Below are 25,608 nucleotides of genomic sequence, written 5' to 3'. Positions count from 1 at the left end.
ATTTCTTTTTGTTTCAATCTCAGTAATTCCCTATACAGAAATTCAATCGGCTGTGCATCAATATCGTCATCCAAACGTTGTTTAATCAAAATAGATTCTGCTTCAGTATCAGTAAGAGTCAATGTGGTTCCCTGTGTTAGCAGAGACAGATTCACGGTTGCAATGTCCACATCATCCACCACCGTGCTAGGCTCAGCCATAATCCAATAACAAAAATTTCTGATACGTGGTAGGAAATGTATAATTACATAAGCTTGGGTGCTAGAGCCCAGAGATCCCACTCTCTGCAAGGGGGTAACTCACAATATGTAGACGTCGTTCGGGCAGCACTCCCAGTAAGTAGACAAATGTCCCGGTGCCTTCCTAGGTACCTCAGCAGGTCCAAATAATAGAAGCAATGTGTGGCGGCACTCGGAAAAATAAACCAATCAAGCAGAGTAATTTACAACGTTTCGGAGCTTTAATATCCCTCCGTCATCAGGTATAACAAATGGTACAAACATTTACCTTAAATAGACTCCCCACCACGTGTGTCACCTGGCGTGCAGTCCCAGGATGCGGACGCCCACTAGTGACGTTCACTCCCTTTCCTTACATCACCATGGTAACATTACAAACAAAATCATTAAAACAGATGTGTAACATTGCAACCTGCACAATCCGTAATCGCTTATCACAGACACATTGCCGCTTAATTCATGTATCATATACAGCAATCAATATAAGTACATGTCATATTAAGCGATAATTTATTACATGCAAAATATACATAAAGACTAATATTTTGTAAAGGCCGGCCACAGTTTAGCATCACTAAGATATATTATTATTGACCATGAGCCAGCTAAACTGCGGGGAGGAGATAGATCGGTACGTTTGCTACAAAGGGAATCCAGATGGATCCATGAACTTGGAACATTGGCCCCTAGAGGTCTTAACGAAACACTAGGATTGCATTGTTTTTTGTGAGTGATAAATGCTACTTTTCGTATGTGTAGTTTTTTGCAAATATTAGTCTTTATGTATATTTTGCATGTAATAAATTATCGCTTAATATGACATGTACTTATATTGATTGCTGTATATGATACATGAATTAAGCGGCAATGTGTCTGTGATAAGCGATTACGGATTGTGCAGGTTGCAATGTTACACATCTGTTTTAATGATTTTGTTTGTAATGTTACCATGGTGATGTAAGGAAAGGGAGTGAACGTCACTAGTGGGCGTCCGCATCCTGGGACTGCACGCCAGGTGACACACGTGGTGGGGAGTCTATTTAAGGTAAATGTTTGTACCATTTGTTATACCTGATGACGGAGGGATATTAAAGGTCCGAAACGTTGTAAATTACTCTGCTTGATTGGTTTATTTTTCCGAGTGCCGCCACACATTGCTTCTATATATATATATATATATATATATATATATATATATATATATATATATATATATATATCTCTATCATATATTGATCTGGGGGGGGATGTATATATCGCCTATATAAACAATATAGCAATCGCTGCCCAGGGCTTTCCCCCCCTGCGCCCTGCACCCTCGGAAGCCGTTGGTGTGTGGGAGCAATGGCGCGCTGCGGTACACTGGCGGGGTGAACATACCCGGCGACCGAGCCTCTAAATATGTCCCCCCGCCAGCGAAGCACTTAGTAATATGCCGCCCAGGGCGCTCCCCCCCAGCGCCCTGCACCCTGCAAGAGGCGACGGTAAATGGGAGCAGGGAGCGCAGCGCTACCACTGCTACTCCCTCCGTTATGCGGCACACTGGCGGGGTGAACATACCCGGCGGTCGAGCCTCTAAGTATGTCCCCCCGCCAGCGAAGCACTTAGTAATATGCCGCCCAGGGCGCTCCCCCCCAGCGCGCTGCACCCCACAAGAGGCGATGGTAAATGGGAGCAGGGAGCGCAGCGCTACCGCTGCTGCTCCCTCCGTTTTGCGGCACACAGGCGGGGTGAACATACCAGGTGTCCGGGCACCTAACTATGTCCCCCCGCCAGCTATATAGACCTCAGCAACATGCCGCCCAGGGCGCTCCCCCCCAGCGCCCTGCACCCCGTGAGTGCGTTGGTGTGTGGGAGCATGGAGCGCAGCGTGACCGCTTTATGTTACCTCCGTTACTGAAGTCTTCTGCCGTCACTGAAACTGTTCTTCACATACTCACCCGGCTTCTTTCTCTGGCTTTGTGAGGGGGGTGACGGCGCGGCTCCGGGAACAAGCAGCTAGGCGAACCAAGTGATCGAACCCTCTGGAGCTAATGGTGTCCAGTATCCTGAGAAGCAGAGCCCTTAAACTAAGAAGAAGTAGGTCCTGCTTCTCTCCCCTCACTCCCACGATGCAGGGAGCCTGTAGCCAGCAGGTCTACCTGAAAATAAAAAACCTAATATAAAGTCTTTTAGAGAAACTCAGTAGAGCTCCCCTAGTGTGCATCCAGTCACTCCTGGGCACAAAGTCTAACTGAGGTCTGGAGGAGGGGCATAGAGAGAGGAGCCAGTTCACACCCAGTTTAAGTCTTTATAGTGTGCCCAGGCTCCTGCGGATCCGTCTATACCCCATGGTCCTTTTGGAGTCTCCAGCATCCTCTAGGACGTAAGAGAAATCAAAACAACTTTCTGCGTGAACATTGGAACTGTAAGGAGAACTGCTTTAACGTCACTGAAGAGGAGACAAGATGGCTTGCAAGACAAAGCCCCCAACCTGGTACCAGCCAGGATGTAGCATTAGCCATAAGGAAGATTGCTATGCTGTAATGAATTGTAGATCTGCTGAATGCAAAGGCTGAACTGGAGCCTGTTTGAGAGTTGACAGAACCAGATAAAGATCCCACTGTGCAGTGGGAAAACGAAAGACGGTAGTGGAATACGCTCCCACCTCTTAAGGTTCAGACCCCTAGAAGAAGGGCCAGGCGCTTTTGGAAAAAAATTGACAGAGGTAGAAAAAAAAAATAAGATTTTACTCACCGGTAAATCTATTTCTCGTAGTCCGTAGTGGATGCTGGGACTCCGTAAGGACCATGGGGAATAGCGGCTCCGCAGGAGACTGGGCACAACTAAAGAAAGCTTTAGGACTACCTGGTGTGCACTGGCTCCTCCCACCATGACCCTCCTCCAGACCTCAGTTAGGATACTGTGCCCGGAAGAGCTGACACAATAAGGAAGGATTTTGAATCCCGGGTAAGGCTCATACCAACCACACCAATCACACCGTATAACTCGTGATACTATACCCAGTTAACAGTATGAAATATAACTGAGCCTCTCAACAGATGGCTCAACCATAACCCTTTAGTTAGGCAATAACTATAAACAAGTATTGCAGACAATCCGCACTTGGGATGGGCGCCCAGCATCCACTACGGACTACGAGAAATAGATTTACCGGTGAGTAAAATCTTATTTTCTCTGACGTCCTAAGTGGATGCTGGGACTCCGTAAGGACCATGGGGATTATACCAAAGCTCCCAAACGGGCGGGAGAGTGCGGATGACTCTGCAGCACCGAATGAGCAAACTCTAGGTCCTCCTCAGCCAGGGTATCAAACTTGTAGACTCTTGCAAAAATGTTTGAACCCGACCAAGTAACAGCTCGGCAAATTTGTAAAGCCGAGACCCCTCGGGCAGCCGCCCAAGAAGAGCCCACTTTCCTCGTGGAATGGGCTTGTACAGATTTAGGGTGCGGCAGTCCAGCCGCAGAATGTGCAAGTTGAATCGTGCTAGAGATCCAGCGAGCAATAGTCTGCTTAGAAGCAGGAGCACCTAGCTTGTTGGGTGCATACAGGATAAATAGCGAGTCAGTTTTCCTGACTCCAGCCGTCCTGGAAACATATACTTTTCAGGGCCCTGACTACGTCCAGTAACTTGGAATCCTCCAAGTCCCAAGTAGCCGCAGGCACCACAATAGGTTGGTTCACATGAAAAACTGATACCACCTTAGGAAGGAATTGGGAACGAGTCCTCAATTCCACCTTATCCATATAAAAAAACAGATAAGGGCTTTTGCATGACAAAGCCGCCAATTCTGATACACGCCTGGCCGACGCCAAGGCCAACAGCATGACCACTTTCCACGTGAGGTATCGTAGCTCCACGGATTTAAGTGGCTCAACCCAATGCGACTTCAGGAAATCCAACACCACGTTGAGATCCCACGGTGCCACTGGAGGCACAAACGGGGGCTGACTATGCAGCACTCCCTTAACAAAAGTCTGAACTTCACGCAGTTAAGCCAGTTCTATTTTGGAAGAAAATCGATAGAGCCGAAATCTGGACCTTAATGGAACCCAATTTTAGGCCCATAGTCACCCCTGACTGTAGGAAGTGCAGAAATCGACCTAGCTGAAATTCCTCCTTTGGGGCCTTCCTGGCCTCACAGCACGCAACATATTTCCGCCATATGCGGTGATAATGGTATGCGTTCACTTCTTTCCTAGCTTTAATTAGCGTAGGGATAACTTCCTCCGGAATGCCCTTTTCCTTCAGGATCCGGCGTTCAACCGCCATGCCGTCAAACGCAGCCGCGGTATGTCTTGGAACAGACAGGCCCCCTGCTGCAGCAGGTCCTGTCTGAGCGGCAGAGGCCATGGGTCCTCTGAGATAATTTCTTGGAGTTCTGGGTACCAAGCTCTTCTTGGCCAAACCGGAACAATGAGTATAGTTCTTACTCCTCTCCTTCTTATTATTCTCATTACCCTGGGTAAGAGAGGCAGAGAAGGGAACACATACACCGACTGGTACACCCACGGTGTTACCAGAGCGTCCACAACTATCGCCTGAGGGTCCCTTGACCTGGCGCAATATCTTTGTAGCTTTTTGTTGAGGCGGGACGCCATCATGTCCACCTGTGGCCTTTCCCAACGGTGTACAATAATTTGGAAGACTTCTGGATGAAGTCCCCACTCTCCCGGGTGGAGGTCGTGTCTGCTGAGAAAGTCTGCTTCCCAGTTGTCCACTCCGGGAATGAACACTGCTGACAGTGCTAACACATGATTTTCCGCCCATCGGAGAATCCTTGTGGCTTCTGCCATCGCCATCCTGCTTCTTGTGCCGCCCTGTCGGTTTACATGAGCGACCGCCGTGATGTTGTCTGACTAGATCAGCACCGGCCGGTGTTGAAGCAGGGGTCTAGCCTGACTTAGGGCATTGTAAATGGCCCTTAGTTCCGGAATATTTATGTGTAGGGAAGTCTCCTGACTTTTCCATAGTCCTTGGAAGTTTCTTCCCTGTGTGACTGCCCCCCAGCCTCGAAGGCTGGCATCCGTGGTCACCAGGACCCAGTCCTGTATGCCGAATCTGTGGCCCCCTAGAAGATGAGCACTCAGCAGCCACCACAACAGCGACACCCTGGCCCTTGGAGACAGGGTTATCCGCCGATGCATCTGAAGATGCGACCCGGACCACTTGTCCAACAGCTCCCACTGGAAGATCCTTGCATGGGACCTGGCGAATGGAATTTCTTCGTAAGAAGCTACCATCTTTCCCAGGGCTCGCGTGCATTGATGCACCGACACCTGTATTTGTATTAGGAGGTCTCTGTCTAGAGACGACAACTCCTAGGACTTCTCCGGGAGAAACCCTTTTTATCCTGTTCTGTGTCCAGAACCATACCCAGGAACAGTAGACGCGTCGTAGGAACCAGCTGCGACTTTGGAATATTCAGAATCCAGCCGTGCTGTTGTAGCACTTCCCGAGATAGTGCTACTCCGACGAACAACTGCTCCCTGGACCTCGTCGCCTTTATAAGGAGATCGTCCAAGCACGGGATAATTATTTCGGCCATTACCTTGGTAAATACCTTCGGTGCCGGGGACAGACCAACGGCAACGTCTGGAATTGGTAATGACCATCCTGTACCACAATTTAGAGGTACTCCTGGTGAAGAGGGTAAATAGGGACATGCAGGTAAGCATCCTTGATGTCCAGTGATACCATGAAATTCTCCAGGCTTGCAATAATCGCCCTGAGCGATTCCATTTTGAACTTGAACCTTCGTATATAAAAGTGTTCAAGGATTTCAATTTTAGAATGGGTCTCACCGAACCGTCTGGTTTCGGTACCACAACATTTTGGAATAGTAACCCCGGCCTTGTTGAAGGAGGGGTACCTTGATTTCACCTGCTGGAAGTACAGCTTGTGAATTGTTGCCAGTACTACCTCCCTTTCTCCGAGGGCAGCAGGCAAGGCTGATGTGAGGTAACGGCGAGGGGGAGTCGCCTCGAACTCCAGCCTGTATCCCTGTGATACTAATTGCAGAACCTAGTGATCCACCTGTGGGCAAGCCCACTGGTCCCTGAAGTTCCCGAGACGCGCTCCCACCGCACCTGTCTCCACCTGTGGAGCCCCAGCGTCATGCGGTGGACTCAGAGGAAGCGAGGGAAGATTTTTGCTCCTGGGAACTGGCTGTCTGGTGCAGCTTTTTCCTTCTTCCCTTGTCTCTGTGCAGAAAGGAAGCGCCTTTGACCCGCTTGTTTTTCTGATGCCGAAAGGAATGTACCTGAAAATACGGTGCTTTCTTAGGCTGTGAGGAAACCTGAGGTAAAAAAATTTCTTCCCAGCTGTTGCTGTGGATACGAGGTCCCAGAGACCATCCCCAAACAATTCCTCACCCTTATAAGGCAGAATCTCCATGTGCCTTTTAAAGGCAGCATCACCTGTCCACTGCCGGGTCTCTAATACCCTCCTGGCAGAATGGACATTGCATTAATTCTGGATGCCAGCCGGCAAATATCCCTCTGTGCATCCTTCATATATAAGACGACGTCTTTAATATGCTCTATGTTAGCAAAATATTATCCCTGTCTAGGGTATTAATATTATCTGACAGGGTATCAGACCACGCTGCAGCAGCACTATTTTTGCTGAGGCAAATGCAGGTCTCAGTATAGTACCTGAGTGTGTATATACTAGGGATGAGCGGGTTCGGTTCCTCGGAATCCGAACCCGCCCGAACTTCAGTTTTTTTTACACGGGGCCGAGCGACTCGGATCTTCCCGCCTTGCTCGGTTAACCCGAGCGCGCCCGAACGTCATCATCCCGCTGTCGGATTCTCGCGAGGCTCGGATTCTATCGCGAGACTCGGATTCTATATAAGGAGCCGCGCGTCGCCGCCATTTTCACACGTGCATTGAGATTCATAGGGAGAGGACGTGGCTGGCGTCCTCTCCGTTTATAGAGAAGAGAGTGAGACAGTAGAGAGAGACACAGTAGTAATTTTGGGGAGCATTAGCAGGAGTACTAGTAGTTACTTGCTGAAGTGATAGATAGTGTGACTGTATTATCTGACTTGTGGGGGAGACACTGACAGTGGGGAGCAGTTAGAGTCTGAGAGCAGGACTCAGGAGTACATATAACGTACAGTGCACACTTTTGCTGCCAGAGTGCCACACTGCCATTGTGACCACACTGACCACCAGTATAATATATATTGTGATTGTCTGCTTAGGAGTACTACTTGCAAGTTGCTGATAGTGTGACCAGTGACCTGACCACCAGTTTAATAATCACCACCAGTGAGTTTTATATATATATATATATATATATATATATATATAATTGTATATAATATATATATAATATTGTATACCACCTACCCGTGGTTTTTTTTTTTCTTTCTTCTTTATACATACTACTATAGTAGCTTACTGTAGCAGTCTGCGGTGCTGCTGAGCTGACAGTGTCCAGCAGGTCCGTCATCAGTCATTACATAATAAATATATATACCTATCCGGCTGCAGTACTAGTGATATTATATATATTGATTTCATCTCATTATCATCCAGTCTATATCAGCAGCAGACACAGTACGGTAGTCCACGGCTGTAGCTACCTCTGTGTCGGCAGTCGCTCGTCCATCCATAATTGTATACCACCTACCCGTGGTTTTTTTCTTTTTTCTTTCTTCTTTATACATAATACTATAGTAACTTACTGTAGCAGTCTGCGGTGCTGCTGAGCTGACAGTGTCCAGCAGGTCCGTCATCAGTCATTACATAATAAATATATCTACCTGTCCGGCTGCAGTACTAGTGTGATATAATATATATTGATTTCATCTCATTATCATCCAGTCTATATTAGCAGCAGACACAGTACGGTAGTCCACGGCTGTAGCTACCTCTGTGTCTTTTAGTTGTGCCTATTAAAATATGGAGAACAAAAATGTTGAGGTTCCAAAATTAGGGAAAGATCAAGATCCACTTCCACCTCGTGCTGAAGCTGCTGCCACTAGTCATGGCCGAGACGATGAAATGCCAGCAACGTCGTCTGCCAAGGCCGATGCCCAATGTCATAGTACAGAGCATGTAAAATCCAAAACACCAAATATCAGTAAAAAAAGGACTCCAAAATCTAAAATAAAATTGTCGGAGGAGAAGCGTAAACTTGCCAATATGCCATTTACCACACGGAGTGGTAAGGAACGGCTGAGGCCCTGGCCTATGTTCATGGCTAGTGGTTCAGCTTCACATGAGGATGGAAGCACTCAGCCTCTCGCTAGAAAACTGAAAAGACTCAAGCTGGCAAAAGCACCGCAAAGAACTGTGCGTTCTTCGAAATCCCAAATCCACAAGGAGAGTCCAATTGTGTCGGTTGCGATGCCTGACCTTCCCAACACTGGACGTGAAGAGCATGCGCCTTCCACCATTTGCACGCCCCCTGCAAGTGCTGGAAGGAGCACCCGCAGTCCAGTTCCTGATAGTCAGATTGAAGATGTCAGTGTTGAAGTACACCAGGATGAGGAGGATATGGGTGTTGCTGGCGCTGGGGAGGAAATTGACAAGGAGGATTCTGATGGTGAGGTGGTTTGTTTAAGTCAGGCACCCGGGGAGACACCTGTTGTCCGTGGGAGGAATAGGGCCGTTGACATGCCTGGTTAAAATACAAAAAAAATCAGCTCTTCGGTGTGGAAGTATTTCAACAGAAATGCGGACAACATTTGTCAAGCCGTGTGTTGCCTTTGTCAAGCTGTAATAAGTAGGGGTAAGGACGTTAACCACCTCGGAACATCCTCCCTTATACGTCACCTGCAGCGCATTCATAATAAGTCAGTGACAAGTTCAAAAACTTTGGGCGACAGCGGAAGCAGTCCACTGACCAGTAAATCCCTTCCTCTTGTAACCAAGCTCACGCAAACCACCCCACCAACTCCCTCAGTGTCAATTTCCTCCTTCCCCAGGAATGCCAATAGTCCTGCAGGCCATGTCACTGGCAATTCTGACGAGTCCTCTCCTGCCTGGGATTCCTCCGATGCATCCTTGCGTGTAACGCCTACTGCTGCTGGCGCTGCTGTTGTTGCTGCTGGGAGTCGATGGTCATCCCAGAGGGGAAGTCGTAAGCCCACTTTTACTACTTCCACCAAGCAATTGACTGTCCAACAGTCCTTTGCGAGGAAGATGAAATATCACAGCAGTCATCCCGTTGCAAAGCGGATAACTGAGGCCTTGACAACTATGTTGGTGTTAGACGTGCGTCCGGTATCCGCCGTTAGTTCACAGGGAACTAGACAATTTCTTGAGGTAGTGTGCCCCCGTTACCAAATACCATCTAGGTTCCACTTCTCTAGGCAGGCGATACCGAGAATGTACACGGACGTCAGAAAAAGACTCACCAGTGTCCTAAAAAATGCAGTTGTACCCAATGTCCACTTAACCACGGACATGTGGACAAGTGGAGCAGGGCAGGGTCAGGACTATATGACTGTGACAGCCCACTGGGTAGATGTATGGACTCCCGCCGCAAGAACAGCAGCGGCGGCACCAGTAGCAGCATCTCGCAAACGCCAACTCTTTCCTAGGCAGGCTACGCTTTGTATCACCGGTTTCCAGAATACGCACACAGCTGAAAACATCTTACGGCAACTGAGGAAGATCATCGCGGAATGGCTTACCCCAATTGGACTCTCCTGTGGATTTGTGGCATCGGACAACGCCAGCAATATTGTGTGTGCATTAAATATGGGCAAATTCCAGCACGTCCCATGTTTTGCACATACCTTGAATTTGGTGGTGCAGAATTTTTAAAAAAACGACAGGGGCGTGCAAGAGATGCTGTCGGTGGCCAGAAGAATTGCGGGACACTTTCGGCGTACAGGCACCACGTACAGAAGACTGGAGCACCACCAAAAACGCCTGAACCTGCCCTGCCATCATCTGAAGCAAGAAGTGGTAACGAGGTGGAATTCAACCCTCTATATGCTTCAGAGGTTGGAGGAGCAGCAAAAGGCCATTCAAGCCTATACAATTGAGCACGATATAGGAGGTGGAATGTACCTGTCTCAAGCGCAGTGGAGAATGATTTCAACGTTGTGCAAGGTTCTGCAACCTTTTGAACTTGCCACACGTGAAGTCAGTTCAGACACTGCCAGCCTGAGTCAGGTCATTCCCCTCATCAGGCTTTTGCAGAAGAAGCTGGAGGCATTGAAGGAGGAGCTAAAAGGGAGCGATTCCGCTAGGCATGTGGGACTTGTGGATGGAGCCCTTAATTCGCTTAACAAGGATTCACGGGTGGTCAATCTGTTGAAATCAGAGCACTACATTTTGGCCACCGTGCTCGATCCTAGATTTAAAACCTACCTTGGATCTCTCTTTCCGGCAGACACAAGTCTGCTGGGGTTCAAAGACCTGCTGGTGACAAAATTGTGAAGTCAAGCGGAACGCGACCTGTCAACATCTCCTCCTTCACATTCTCCCGCAACTGGGGGTGCGAGGAAAAGGCTCAGAATTCCGAGCCCACCCGCTGGCGGTGATGCAGGGCAGTCTGGAGCGACTGCTGATGCTGACATCTGGTCCGGACTGAATGACCTGACAACGATTACGGACATGTCGTCTACTGTCACTGCATATGATTCTCTCACCATTGAAAGAATGGTGGAGGATTATATGAGTGACCGCATCCAAGTAGGCACGTCAGACAGTCCGTACTTATACTGGCAGGAAAAAGAGGCAATTTGGAGGCCCTTGCACAAACTGGCTTTATTCTACCTAAGTTGCCCTCCCACAAGTGTGTACTCCGAAAGAGTGTTTAGTGCCGCCGCTCACCTTGTCAGCAATCTGCGTACGAGGTTACTTCCAGAAAATGTGGAGAAGATGATGTTCATTAAAATGAATTATAATCAATTCCTCCGTGGAGACATTGACCAGCAGCAATTGCCTCCACAAAGTACACAGGGAGCTGAGATGGTGGATTCCAGTGGGGACGAATTGATAATCTGTGAGGAGCGGGATGTACACGGTGATATATCGGAGGATGATGATGAGGTGGACATCTTGCCTCTGTAGAGCCAGTTTGTGCAAGGAGAGATTAATTGCTTCTTTTTCGGTGGGGGTCCAAACCAACCCGTCATTTCAGTCACAGTCGTGTGGCAGACCCTGTCACTGAAATGATGGGTTGGTTAAAGTGTGCATGTCCTGTTTATACAACATAAGGGTGGGTGGGAGGGCCCAAGGACAATTCCATCTTGCACCTCTTTTTTCTTTCATTTTTCTTTGCGTCATGTGCTGTTTGGGGAGTGTTTTTTGGAAGGGCCATCCTGCGTGACACTGCAGTGCCACTCCTAGATGGGCCAGGTGTTTGTGTCGGCCACTAGGGTCGCTTATCTTACTCACACAGCTACCTCATTGCGCCTCTTTTTTTCTTCTTTGCGTCATGTGCTGTTTGGGGAGTGTTTTTTGGAAGGGCCATCCTGCGTGACACTGCAGTGCCACTCCTAGATGGGCCAGGTGTTTGCGTCGGCCACTAGGGTCGCTTAGCTTACTCACACAGCTACCTCATTGCGCCTCTTTTTTTCTTCTTTGCGTCATGTGCTGTTTGGGGAGTGTTTTTTGGAAGGGCCATCCTGCGTGACACTGCAGTGCCACTCCTAGATGGGCCAGGTGTTTGTGTCGGCCACTAGGGTCGCTTAGCTTACTCACACAGCTACCTCATTGCGCCTCTTTTTTTCTTCTTTGCGTCATGTGCTGTTTGGGGAGTGTTTTTTGGAAGGGCCATCCTGCGTGACACTGCAGTGCCACTCCTAGATGGGCCAGGTGTTTGTGTCGGCCAATAGGGTCGCTTATCTTACTCACACAGCTACCTCATTGCGCCTCTTTTTTTCTTCTTTGCGTCATGTGCTGTTTGGGGAGTGTTTTTTGGAAGGGCCATCCTGCGTGACACTGCAGTGCCACTCCTAGATGGGCCAGGTGTTTGTGTCGGCCACTAGGGTCGCTTATCTTACTCACACAGCTACCTCATTGCGCCTCTTTTTTTCTTCTTTGCGTCATGTGCTGTTTGGGGAGTGTTTTTTGGAAGGGCCATCCTGCGTGACACTGCAGTGCCACTCCTAGATGGGCCAGGTGTTTGTGTCGGCCACTAGGGTCGCTTAGCTTACTCACACAGCTACCTCATTGCGCCTCTTTTTTTCTTTGCGTCATGTGCTGTTTGGGGAGTGTTTTTTGGAAGGGCCATCCTGCGTGACACTGCAGTGCCACTCCTAGATGGGCCAGGTGTTTGTGTCGGCCACTAGGGTCGCTTAGCTTACTCACACAGCTACCTCATTGCGCCTCTTTTTTTCTTTGCGTCATGTGCTGTTTGGGGAGTGTTTTTTGGAAGGGCCATCCTGCGTGACACTGCAGTGCCACTCCTAGATGGGCCAGGTGTTTGTGTCGGCCACTAGGGTCGCTTAGCTTAGTCATCCAGCGACCTCGGTGCAAATTTTAGGACTAAAAATAATATTGTGAGGTGTGAGGTATTCAGAATAGACTGAAAATGAGTGGAAATTATGGTTTTTGAGGTTAATAATACTTTGGGATCAAAATGACCCCCAAATTCTATGATTTAAGCTGTTTTTTAGGGTTTTTTGAAAAAAACACCCGAATCCAAAACACACCCGAATCTGACAAAAAAAATTCGGTGAGGTTTTGCCAAAACACGGTCGAACCCAAAACCAAAACACAAAACCCGAAAAATTTCAACTGCACATCCCTAGTATATACAGACTTCAGGATAGTCTCCTGCTTTTTATCAGCAGGCTCCTTCAAAGTGGCCGTATCCCAAGACGGCAGTGCCACCTTTTTTGACAAACGTGTGAGCGCCTTATCCACCCTAGGGGATATCTCCCAACGTGACCTATCCTCTGGCGGGAAAGGGTACGCCAGCAGTAACTTTTTAGAAATTACCATTTTCTTATCGGGGGAACCCACGCTCTTTACACACTTCATTCACTCATCTGATGGGGGAACAAAACACTGGCTGCTTTTTCTCCCCAAACATAAAACCCCTTTTATGTGGTACTTGGGTTCATGTCAGAAATGTGTAACACATTTTTCATTGCCGAGATCATACAACGAATGTTCCTAGTGGATTGTGTATATGTCTCAACCTCGTCGACACTGGAGTCAGACTCCGTGCCGACATCTGTGTCTGCCATCTGAGGTAACGGGCGTTTTTTGAACCCCTGATGGCCTTTGAGACGCCTGGGCAGGAGCGGGCTGAGAAGCCGGCTGTCCCACAGCTGTTACGTCATCCAGCCTTTTATGTAAGGAGTTGACATTGTCGGTTAATACCTTCCACCTATCCATCCACTCTGGTGTCGGCCCCACAGGGGGAGACATCCCATTTATTGGCCTCTGCTCCGCCTCCACATAACCTTTCTCATTCAACATGTCGACACAGCCGTACCGACACACCGCACACACACAGGGAATACTCTGACTGAGGACAGGACCCCACAAAGTCCTTTGGGGAGACAGAGAGAGAGTATGCCAGCACACACCAGAGCGCTATATAATGCAGGGATTAACACTATAACTGAGTGATTTTTCCCCCAATAGCTGCTTGTATACACATATTGCGCCTAAATTTAGTGCCCCCCCTCTCTTTTTAACCCTTTGAGCCTGAAAACTACAGGGGAGAGCCTGGGGAGCTGTCTTCCAGCTGCACTGTGAAGAAAAAATGGCGCCAGTGTGCTGAGGGAGATAGCCCCGCCCCTTTTTTGGCTGACTTTTCTCCCGCTTTATTCATGGATTCTGGCAGGGGTAATTTATCACATATATAGCCCTGGGACTATATATTGTGATGATTTGCCAGCCAAGGTGTCTTATATTGCCCTCAGGGCGGCGCCCCCCCCCCCAGCGCCCTGCACCCATCAGTGATCGGAGTGTGAGGTGTGCATGAGGAGCAATGGCGCATAGCTGCAGTGCTGTGCGCTACCTTGTTGAAGACAGAAGTCTTCTGCCGCCGATTTTCCGGAACACTTCTTGCTTCTGGCTCTGTAAGGGGGCCGGCGGCGCGGCTCCGGGAACGAACACCAAGGTCGGGTCCTGCGGTCGATCCCTCTGGAGCTAATGGTGTCCAGTAGCCTAAGAAGCCCAAACTACCACCAGTTAGGTAGGTTCGCTTCTTCTCCCCTTAGTTCCTTGCTGCAGTGAGTCTGTTGCTAGCAGATCTCACTGTAAAATAAAAAACCTAAAATATACTTTCTTTCTAGGAGCTCAGGAGAGCCCCTAGTGTGCATCCAGCTCAGCCGGGCACAAGATTCTAACTGAGGTCTGGAGGAGGGTCATGGTGGGAGGAGCCAGTGCACACCAGGTAGTCCTAAAGCTTTCTTTAGTTGTGCCCAGTCTCCTGCGGAGCCGCTATTCCCCATGGTCCTTACGGAGTCCCAGCATCCACTTAGGACGTCAGAGAAACTAACAAATAAAGTCAAGTCATTCAGCTACAATAAGGGTTGCACAGCAGCCCCTGAAAACGTGCCCTACTCCGTGAGGCACATAAAGAAGACAGGAATTCTGGGGTGGCAGGGAGGAAGGAACTAAGAATTTAAAGCTACAGTATAGTTTGTGTGTCAATTCCTCTAGCCAACCTGGAATCCCATGGTCCAGTGACCCACAAGCCTTGCAGAAAGAGATATTGTAAAATGAAGTTTCATAAATTGTAGGCATGGTGCTACACAACACAGTGAAACCTCCCAAGCATGCTGGTACAAGTAATTTCATTTGCTGGCTTTAAAGAAAAAATAGAAATAAATAAATAAATAAACAAGTCTTCACACTTTAACCTCCAAATGAAATATCACCACCGATTAGCTTACCTCCCAAAAGTTTTTTACGCAATTTCTGACTTTTGTTTGAGTCTCTCAGTAAGATATCCTGCTCTTCTTTTGTGCAAACCTAAAGGGGATTACCAGTTAAATGGGAAAAGGATAATGTTGAAAATTATTATATACATAGATTAATGCTAGCACCATTACTTTAAATAGGAAGTCCACTTCCATAAATACAAACTTATGTAAATAGCAAAGTCCCATCTGCAGAAATCCTATTCCATCTAACTTCCATTTATTTGTAAAAATACTCATTAGCTCCCTTTCATTATATTTACAAAATGTTCCAGCTAAAGCATTTATGCATCATCACTGGGTTTCAAAACATTCGGAGCCATTAGCTAGTTGTATACAATGCCTAATTTCTGAAATTACAATGATAAATATATACAAAGAAGTGCACTAAAAACACTTACAGAAGCATGAGGAATAAATGGCAAAAATGTTACTTGTTTACTGGATTCCCTTATAAAGGAAAACCACTTTGCTTAAATGGTAGAACGCACCAACAATGAAAGTAGGCAGTGCGGGGACACTTTCTATAGAGCACTGATAACTATTTAACATATGTAAAGTATTGTCCACATAAAGTTCTCAAATGTATTTGTTTTCTAGTAATGTTCATCTACATCTATACCATTACCAGTCATAAAGGAAGAAACGCACTCCACCCTTAGTAATAAAGATGTTTTAATTTACTGAGAAACTGACAGTCCTCTTACCAGGTTGCCGCAAAAGAAACATGGTCCAGAGCCCTCCTGCTCACAGACAATCCGCCCACATGTCATACAGTTGTTTATGAGCTTATGCTTCTGGGCCAGGCACTCGCAGGGATAGCGCCCAGGGATTAATACAGCCAGGCGGTCCTGTCCCTCTGTGGTGTACAGGTTGACAAACTTCTGCTTTTTCTTTGAAGATGACAGAGCAGCCAATTCCTGAGCCTGAGAAGAGAGACCAATAATCATACCAACATACGGGCCAGATTCACCCCATACGGTGCACTTACATGGAGATTTTTCCTCACAGCCTCATGAGGAAAAATACAAAACAAATGTAGGTACTGGGCCTTAACTTCCAAAAGACACCGATATATTCCAGAATTTAAAGCGGAATGTATGGGTTACAGCACATTATCCTTGGGTTTACTATGTGGGAAAAATGCCAAAACATTGAATAGCTCCGGCCATTAAACAACATGGGTAATTGAACATGCCCCATAGATAATGATGCAGGAAGAAGCTTGCCAGGGGTTTTATTTGTATCCAAGTTTTACTAGAACACAACAACAATAAATACATTTACATTAGTCCACTAATGTGCTAAAGCATGGCACCAATTATATAACATCACATCTTCAGCTGCCAGTACTAACTTCTAAGGCATAACTAACATGAAAACAGGCAAAAGTAACTTGGTTGAGACAAATGCCAAAAGAAGCAAATTATCCCTACCGATAATTTCATTTCTTCAAGATACTTCATGGCAGCCATTACTCTGGGATTACAACCCACTCCCCTAGGTTTAGACAGGTAGTTTTTTTTTCACACAATAGGGACCGCCCACTCCAGGTATATGGCTCCACTCCTCCCATCTCACCTCAGTCTTTTGAGTGTCTCCTCACATTTATGGATCCTGTGGAAAAAAAACACACTGAGGGAGGGTATACTATAGGCTGCCATGAAGTATCTTGAAGAAATGAAATTATTGGTAAGCATAATTTGTTTCTTTCTCCTACGCTACTACATGGCAGCCATTACTCTGGGATATACCAAAGCCATATATATAGGGAGGGTAACAAGAAACTCAAGAAACTCAATTTCATGCTAAAACAGAGAAAATTTATTTATAATGCCTCTTTAAAGAACATTACTCCCAAAGTGGGCGTCTGCAACATCTAAGGCATAATGACTGAAAAATGTATGAACTAAAGATCATGTAGCTGCTGCACATATGTCCCTTCCGACACTTGCGCCTTCTTAGCCCAGGAAGTTGCTATAGCCCTAGTAGAATGTGCCTTCAATCCTTCTGGTATCTTTCGGCCCCTTTCCTCATACACAAACGCTATCAGTACCTTGATCCATCTGGAAATAGTCTGCTTTATAGGTGTTACAACTTTCTTCCCACCTGCATGCAATACAAACAAATTTCTTGATTTGCAAAATTCTTTAACTCTTTCCAGATAAACAGAGATTGCCTGTACCAGATCCAAATTATGCAACTTTTCCTCCTCCTTATCTTGAGGATAAAAAGCAGGTAAAATAATTTCCTGATTCACATGAAAATCTGAAACTACCTTAGGTAAGAATTCTGGATTTATTCTTAAAACAACTTTATCCGGCAAGAAATTTAAGTAGGGTTCCTCTGCCCAAAGAGCCTGCAGTTCCCCAACTCTTTTAGCTGAGGTGATGGCCGTCTGAAAGACTACTTTCCAAGTTAGTAATTTCACTGGAATGTCTTGCACTGGTTTGAAAGGAGGTAACATTAATGCATTCAAGATCAAATTTAGATCCCAAGGAGCTAGCATAGATCTGATTCTAGGCCGTATCCTCTTTATTGCCTGACAGAACCTCTTTACAAGGTCTTCCTCCGCCAGCCTTCTATCCAACAATACACTGAGAGACGATATCTGAACTTTAATTGTTAATACTGCCAAATCTTTGTCAAATCCATCCAGCAGAAACTGTAATACTTGCGATGTCTCTGCCTTTCCAATATCGAGTAATCAGCTCAAGAGATAAAATTCTTTCCTGCCTGTAACAGAAGAGTAATTAATTGCTCAGACAAACCATTCTTTCTTAGTAAATCCCGGTAAAATTCCATGCCGATAAGCAACACACTGTCACAGATTTGGATGAACTAATGCAGTGGTTCTCAAACTCGGTCCTCAGGACCCCACACAGTGCATGTTTTGCAGGTAACCCAGCAAGTGTACAGGTGTATTAATTACTCACTGACACATTTTAAAAGGTCCATAGGTGGAGTTAATCATTTCACTTGTGATTTTGTGAGGAGACCTGCAAAACATGCACTGTGTGGGGTCCTGAGGACAGAGTTTGAGAACCTGTGCACTAATGGATACTGATAAATCCACTGTTACTGGAAATATCAATGGTTCTACCATTGACATTCTGGCCACTGATGGAAACCAAACTCTCCTTGTCCAGTAGGGCAGAATTATTATAACTTGCACTTTCTCCTCCCTGGTTTTCTTCAGGATACGAGTTATTAATGGAAATGGAGGAAAGACGCATCCCTGTTTGAAACGCCATGTCAGGTAAAGAGTGTCAACTCCTGCAGTCCCTGGAAGGTGATATCAAAAGAAAAAGAGAGGTACCTTTGCTTTCAGATGCATTGCCATAAGATCTATTTGTGGTTCCCCGAACCGCTTTACGACACTTTGAAAAAATAGGATTTTGGTTACCTACCAGTAAATCCTTTTCTCGTAGTCCGTAGAGGATGCTGGGGTCCACATTAGTACCATGGGGTATAGACGGGTCCATCAGAAGCCATTGGAGTTTGAGAGTGTGGGCTGGCTCCTCCCTCTATGCCCCTCCTACCAGACTCAGTCTAAAAAATGTGCCCGAGGAGACGGACATCTTCAAGAGAAGGATTTAACACAGATAGTGGAGAGATTCATGCCAGCTCACACATACAAGGCACATCAAGCTAACTATCTCGAAAAACTCAGCAACTGCTGAAACATTACTTACCAAGTAACAATGCAGTACATAACTAAACAAAGTTGTACTGAACCAGATAACGGTTGCAGGAAAACGAAGAGCTGGGCGGGCGCCCAGCATCCTCTACGGACTACGAGAAAAGGATTTACCGGTAGGTAACCAAAATCCTAATTTCTCTTACATCCAAGAGGATGCTGGGGTCCACATTAGTACCATGGGGATGTACCAAAGCTCCCAGAACAGGGGGGGGGGGGGGGTAGAGAGCGCGGAGGCTCCTGCAGAACTGATTGACTGAACTTCAGATCATCAGAGGCCAAAGTATCCAACTTGTAGAATTTAGCAAACGTGTTCGACCCAGACCAAGCTGCCGCTCGGCAAAGTTGTAACGCCGAGACACCCCGGGCAGCCGCCCAGGAAGACCCCACCTTACGAGTAGAGTGGGCCTTAACAGATTTTGGACACGGCAATCCTGCCGTAGAATAAGCAAGCTGGATAGTGACTCTAATCCAGGGAGATATAGTCTGCTTTGAAGCAGGACACCCGATTTTCTTGGGATCATAGAGGACAAACAAAGAGTCCGATTTCCTGAGACGAGCAGTCCTCTTCACATAGAATCTCAAAGCCCTCACAACATCCAAGGACTTTGAAGTAATTGAGGAGTCAGTAGCCACTGGCACCACAATAGGTTGGTTGATATGAAATGCCGACACAACCTTTGGAAGAAACTGCTGACGTGTCCAGAGCTAAGCTCTATCTTCGTGGAAGATTAAGTAAGGGGTTTTACAAGACAAAGCCCCCAATTCTGACACACGTCTAGCAGAAGCGGAGGCCAACAACGTGACAGCCTTCGATGTAAGAAATTTTACCTCAACCTCCTGTAGGAGGCTCAAACCAGTCCGACAGGAGGAACTGCAACACCACGTTAAGGTCCCAAGGTGCCGTAGGTGGCACAAAAGGAGGTTGAATGTGCAGAACTCCCTTGAAAAAGGTCTGAACCTCAGGGAGGGCAGCCAATTGTTTCTGGAAGAAAATGGATAGGGCCGAAATCTGGACCTTCACAGGTCCCAACCACAGGCCCATATCCACACCTGCTTGCAGGAAGAGGAGAAAACGTCCCAGTTGAAACTCCACCGCAGGAAACTGCTTGGACTCACACCAAGAAACATATTTCTTCCAAATACGATGGTAATGGTTTAGACGTTACCTCTTTCCTAGCCTGTATCAGGGTAGGAATGACCTTCTTCGGAATGCGCTTCCAAGCTAGTATCAGGTGTTCAACCTCCCTGCCGTCAAACGTAGCCACGGTAAGTCTTGACAGGCGAACGGCCCCTGCTGCAGCAGGTCCTCCTGAAGAGGAAGAGGCCTCAGCTCTTCCTGCAAGAGATTCAGAAGGTCCGCGTACCAAGCCCGCCTAGGCCAGTCTGGAGCAATGAGGATCGCTTGAACTCCTCTTCTCCTTACGAGCTTTAGAACTCTTGGAATGAATGGGAGTGGTGGAAACACGTACACCGACTGGAACACCCACGGAGACACCAGGGCGTCCACCGCCACTGCTTGTGGGTCCCTCGACCTGGAACAATAGCATCGAAGCTTCTTGTTGAGACAAGAGGCCATCATGTCTATTTGGGGTACAACCCAAAGGTCTGTTATTTCGTTGAACACCTCCGGATGGAGACCCCACTGGATGGAGATCGTGTCTGCTGAGGAAGTCTGCTTCCAGTTGTCCACCCACGGAATGAAGATTGCAGAGAGCGCCAACACGTGTTTTTCTGCTCAGAGGATGATTCTTGTTACTTCTGACATCGCAGCTCTGCTCTTTGTTCCACCCTGTCGGTTTATGTAAGCCACCGTCGTTACATTGTCCGACTGTACTTAAATGGACCGATTTCTTAGAAGATGGGCCACCTGAAGAAGACCGTTGTAGACGGCTCTTAGGTCCAGGATGTTGATCGGCAGGCCGGCTTCCAGACTTGACCACCTTCCTTGGAAGGTTTCCCCTTGAGTGACTGCGCCCCAGCCCCGGAGGCTCGCATCCGTGGTTAGAAGGACCCAGTCCTGAATCCCGAACCTGCGGTCCCCCAGAAGGTGAGACAACTGGAGCCAACAGAGTGAAATCCTGGCCCTTGGCGACAGACGAATTCTCTGGTGCATGAGTAGAGGAGATCCTGACCACTTGTCCAGGAGATCCAGTTGGAAGGCCCGAGCATGGAACCTCCCGTACTGGAGAGCCTCGTAAGAGGCCACTATCTTTCCCAAAAGGCGAATGCATTGATGAACAGACACCCGGACTGGCTTCAGGACATCCCGGACCATTGTCTGTATCACCAACGCCTTTTCCTGTGGAAGAAACACCCTCTGCACTTCCGTGTCGAGGATCATCACCAGAAAAGACAACATCCGGGTTGGTTCCAAATGAGATTTTGGAAGGTTCAGAATCCAACCGTGGACTCTGAGTAGGCGGGTCGTGAGTACAATGGACTACAACAGCTCCTCCTTGGATGATGCTTTTATCAGTAGATTGTCTAGTTACGGAATGATGTTCACCCCGTTTTCGGAGTAGAACCATCATCTCCGCCATCACCTTGGTGAACACCCTTGGTGCTGTAGAGAGGCCGAATGGCAGGGCCTGGAACTGGAAATGACGGTTCAGTAATGCAAAACGGAGTTAAGCTTGATGCGGTAGCCAAATCGGAATGTGGAGGTACGCATCCTTGATATCCAGGGATACTAGGAATTCCCCCTCTTCCAGACCAGATATCACCGCCCTGAGACTCCATTTTGAACTTGGACTCTTCCTTCTTGCTTCACCCGCCGGCTTCTGTCTTCTGGCTCTGCGAGGGGGACGGCGGCGCGGCTCCGGGAACGGACGACCAAGGTTAAGTTCCTGTGTTCGATCCCTCTGGAGCTAATGGTATCCAGTAGCCTAAGAAGCGCAACCTAGCCGCAGTTAGTAGGTTTGCTTCTCTCCCCTCAGTCCCACGTAGCAGAGAGTCTGTTGCCAGCAGAAGCTCTCTGAAAATAAAAAACCTAACTAAAATACTATCACTGACCTGGTTTGGGGGGGTTGTGGACTCGGGGTTTCTTCCGATGACTGGGAAGTGGAACCGCAACTGGGCCGCAGCAGAGATGGCCGGATGTAAGTCTTCCTCATGCAGGATCAAATCGGCGGACAGGAGGCACGTGCGGACGCTGAAGGTCTCCTGAAAGAGAGAACTTGACAGGTGCTGGTGAATCACAGAAAATACTAAGTGCTGGAGGCACGGAGGTGCGTGGAGGCACGGAGGTGCGTGGAGGCGCTCGGGCGCTTGTAGGCACTGAGGTGCGTGGTGGCGCTCGGGCGCTTGGAGGCACTGAGGTGCGTGGTGGCGCTCGGGCGATTGAAGGCACTGATGTGCTTGGAGGCACGGAGGTGCGTGGAGGCGCTCGGGCGCTTGGAGGCATTGATGTGCTTGGAGGCACGGAGGTGCGTGGAGGCGCTCGGGCGCTTGAAGGCACCGATGTGCTTGGAGGCACGGATATGCTTGGAAACACGGAAGTAGCAGGAACGAGGGAGCTCTGAAGATCACAGTTTCTGACAGGCAGAATTGATGATACACAGGCGCCGGATCTCTGCCCGGCGTCTGGCTTTGAACCTCCCGCCTTTGCCTGATTGGCGGAGCGGGCAGGTGACGTCAACCCCACTCCGCCTACCTGACCTCACTCAATATGGCGGCGCCCTCCAGGACACCCGCAGAGGCAAGCGCGGCCGCCGCTGCCCGCGAGGTGTGACAGTACCCCCTCCTCCAGGAGTGGCCCCTGGACACTTTCCGGGCTTAGTTGGATGTCTGGAGTGGAAGATCCGAACCAGTCGGGGAGCCATTACCTCAGTAGCATTGATCCAACTTCTCTCTTCAGGACCATAACCATTCCACTCTACCAAGTACTGTAGTTTTTTATGAAGATAACGAGAGTCAAGAATAGCTTTGATTTCAAATTCTGTCCCAGCTTCAGTCACTATAGAAGTTGACCTAGGGGATGCTGTGTGGAACCGATTCAGAATGAGGGGACGGAGGAGAGAGACGTGAAAGGAGTTCGGAATTCGAAGGTGGGAAGGCAACCCTAGTTTGCAGACGACCGGGTTCAAGACTTGCAACACTGGGAAAGGACCAATGAACCTTGGGGCAAATTTTATAGTAGGCACTTTTAAACGAAGATTGCGGGTAGAGAGCCATACCTTGTCGCCAACCTTATATTGAGGAGCTGCTCGTTGCTTCCTATCCACAAAGAATTTATAGCGACCGGAAACTCTCTTGAGATTGGCATGAACTCGACTCCAGATTTGGTTAAAGTATCGGAGAGTAGAGGCTGCAGCAGGAACTTCTTCTGGAGGACAAATGGGCAACTCCGGAACTTGGGGATGAAATCCGTAATTAATAAAGAATGGAGACTCACCAGTTGAAGAGTAATATAGATGGTTGTGGGCAAACTCGGCCCAAGGCAACAACTCCACCCAGTTATCTTGAGAAGGGGAAAGGTAAACACGGAGAAAAGTCTCTAGATCTTGATTGACGCGTTCAGTTTGCCCATTAGTCTGTGGATGGTAAGCAGAAGAAAACTTGAGTTTAATTTGTAGAGCTGAACAGAGGGCTCTCCAGAATCTTGCTGTAAACTGTATCCCTCGATCTGAGACTATTTCTAGCGGTAACCCGTGCAGGCAGAAATGTTCTTGGATAAATAACAGAGCCAGCTTGGAAGCGGATGGTAATCCGGTCAACGGAATAAAATGTGCCATCTTAGAGAATCGGTCAATAATCGCCCAAATGGTGTTATGACCCTTAGAGAGAGGTAGTTCAGTAACAAAGTCCATCGAGATACGAGTCCAAGGCCTTTTAGGAATGGATAAAGGATGCAACAAGCCCGCAGGCGGCAGACGTGGAGTTTGTGCTGAGCACATTGAGGACACGAATTGACATACTCTTGAACATCCTTTTTCATAGTGTCCCACCAGTACGATCTTCGCAGGAATTCCCACATTTTCTGAACTCCCGGATGACCAGAAAACTTAGAAGTGTGAGCCCACTGCAACAGTCTTGGTCGAAATTTAACTGGCACCGACATTCTTCCAGGAGAAGGGCCCAACCCAGTGGGAGCTGCAGAGATAGAGATGGGACTAAGGATTAATGCCTTTTCTACTGTATTCTCCTCATACGAAGCCATCACTGAACGGGATAGGGCATCCGCCTTGGTATTTAGAGTTCCAGCCCGATACTTGATGATAAAGAAAAATCTGGCAAAGAATAGCGCCCATCTTGCCTGACGGGGATTCAAACATTGGGCCGTCTTAAGGTACAGTAAATTCTTGTGATCCGTAAAAATTGTAATTAAGTGTTTAGCACCTTCCAGAAGATATCTCCATTCTTCTAAAGCAGATTTAATTGCCAGCAGCTCTTTGTCTCCAATGGTGTAATTTAATTCAGCAGGGGAGAACTTGCGAGAATGGAAACCACATGGATGCAACTTCCCGTCTGAGGTGTACTGCGAAAGTACGGCACCTATGCCTACCGTGGAAGCATCAACCTCCAGAAAGAATGGTTTTAGGAAATCTGGCTGCTGAAGTACGGGAGCGGACATAAAGGCTGTCTTCAGCTGTTTGAACGCTGCTACTGCTTCAGAAGGCCAATTGCTTGGGTCAGCCCCTTTCTTAGTCAGAGCAGTAATAGGTGCCATGATAGTAGAGAAACCTCTTATAAATTTTCGATAATAATTTGTGAATCCTAGAAATCGTTGCACTGCTTTCAAGGAAAGAGGTTGAGTCCAATCTCGGATGGCCGAGAGTTTCTCCGGATCCATACGCAACTCAGTTCCAGAAATAATGTAGCCCAAAAATGGAATAGAAGGAACCTCAAAGGTGCACTTGGAGATTTTGCCATAAAGATGGTTCTCGCGCAACCGAAGGAGTACTTCCTTAACTTGTAGTCGGTGCTCAGAAAGATTCTTCGAAAATATCAGAATGTCATCCAAATAGACTACTACATTCAGATACAACATGTCCCGAAAGACTTCATTAATGAATCCCTGAAAAACGGTGGGGGCGTTGCTGAGGCCAAATGGCATTACCAGGTACTCGTAATGCCCATCTCTAGTATTGAAAGCCGTCTTCCACTCATCCCCTTGTCGGATACGTATCAGGTTGTATGCTCCCCTTAAGTCAAGCTTAGTAAATACTCGAGCTCCACGCACTCTATCAAAAAGCTCTGTGATGAGCGGCAGAGGATACTTGTTCTTAATGGTGACTTCATTTAAACCACGATAGTCAATACATGGTCTCAGGCCTCCATCTTTTTTCTTTACAAAGAAAAAGCCAGCTCCCGCTGGGGAAGTGGAGGGATGGATGAACCCCTTCTGCAAATTAGACTTAATGTACTCTGACATAGCTTGTGTCTCTGGAACCGACAAAGGATAAGTGCGACCTCGGGGCGGCATTTTTCCAGGAATAAGCTCAATAGGACAGTCCCAGGGCCTATGCGGAGGTAATTTATCAGCCGCCTGTTCCGAGAAGACATCTAAAAATTCTCGATAAGCCTCTGGAATAGACTCCACGTCCAACTTGGCCGATGCACGGAGTGGAACGACAGGAGTAAGACAATTTAATTGACAGAAGGGACTCCAAGAAATTATTTGTGTCGACCCCCAGTCGACATGAGGGTTGTGAAGCCTGAGCCAGGGAAGACCCAAAACGAGATCATGAGACATCTCCTGAATAACCAGAAACTCCAATTGTTCTCGATGCAAAGCCCCCACTTGTAGCTGAATTGACTCAGACTGACTCGTAATCAAGGCGTTAGGAATTTGGACACCGTTAATAG

At 47.7% G+C, this 25,608-nt stretch overlaps 1 protein-coding gene across 4 annotated transcripts in view; it reads right to left on the bottom strand.

Moving 5' to 3' along the window:
- TRIP4 (thyroid hormone receptor interactor 4) overlaps positions 1 to 25,608 on the bottom strand; it is a 177,889-nt gene that overhangs the window by 132,631 nt on the left and 19,650 nt on the right. For all 4 annotated transcript variants that reach the window (XM_063926356.1, XM_063926357.1, XM_063926358.1 and 1 more), the window contains exons 3-4: positions 15,806 to 16,024; positions 15,072 to 15,150 (exon numbers count right to left, since the gene is read on the bottom strand). In XM_063926356.1, the coding sequence (XP_063782426.1) occupies positions 15,072 to 15,150; positions 15,806 to 16,024 (298 nt within the window). The remainder of the gene's footprint in view (positions 1 to 15,071; positions 15,151 to 15,805; positions 16,025 to 25,608) is intronic.

Source organism: Pseudophryne corroboree, chromosome 6 (assembly GCF_028390025.1).
Source record: "Pseudophryne corroboree isolate aPseCor3 chromosome 6, aPseCor3.hap2, whole genome shotgun sequence".
Taxonomy (NCBI): domain Eukaryota; kingdom Metazoa; phylum Chordata; class Amphibia; order Anura; family Myobatrachidae; genus Pseudophryne; species Pseudophryne corroboree.
Note: the sequence above shows the minus strand (reverse complement) of the source record. Positions and strands in the feature narration are given on the sequence as shown.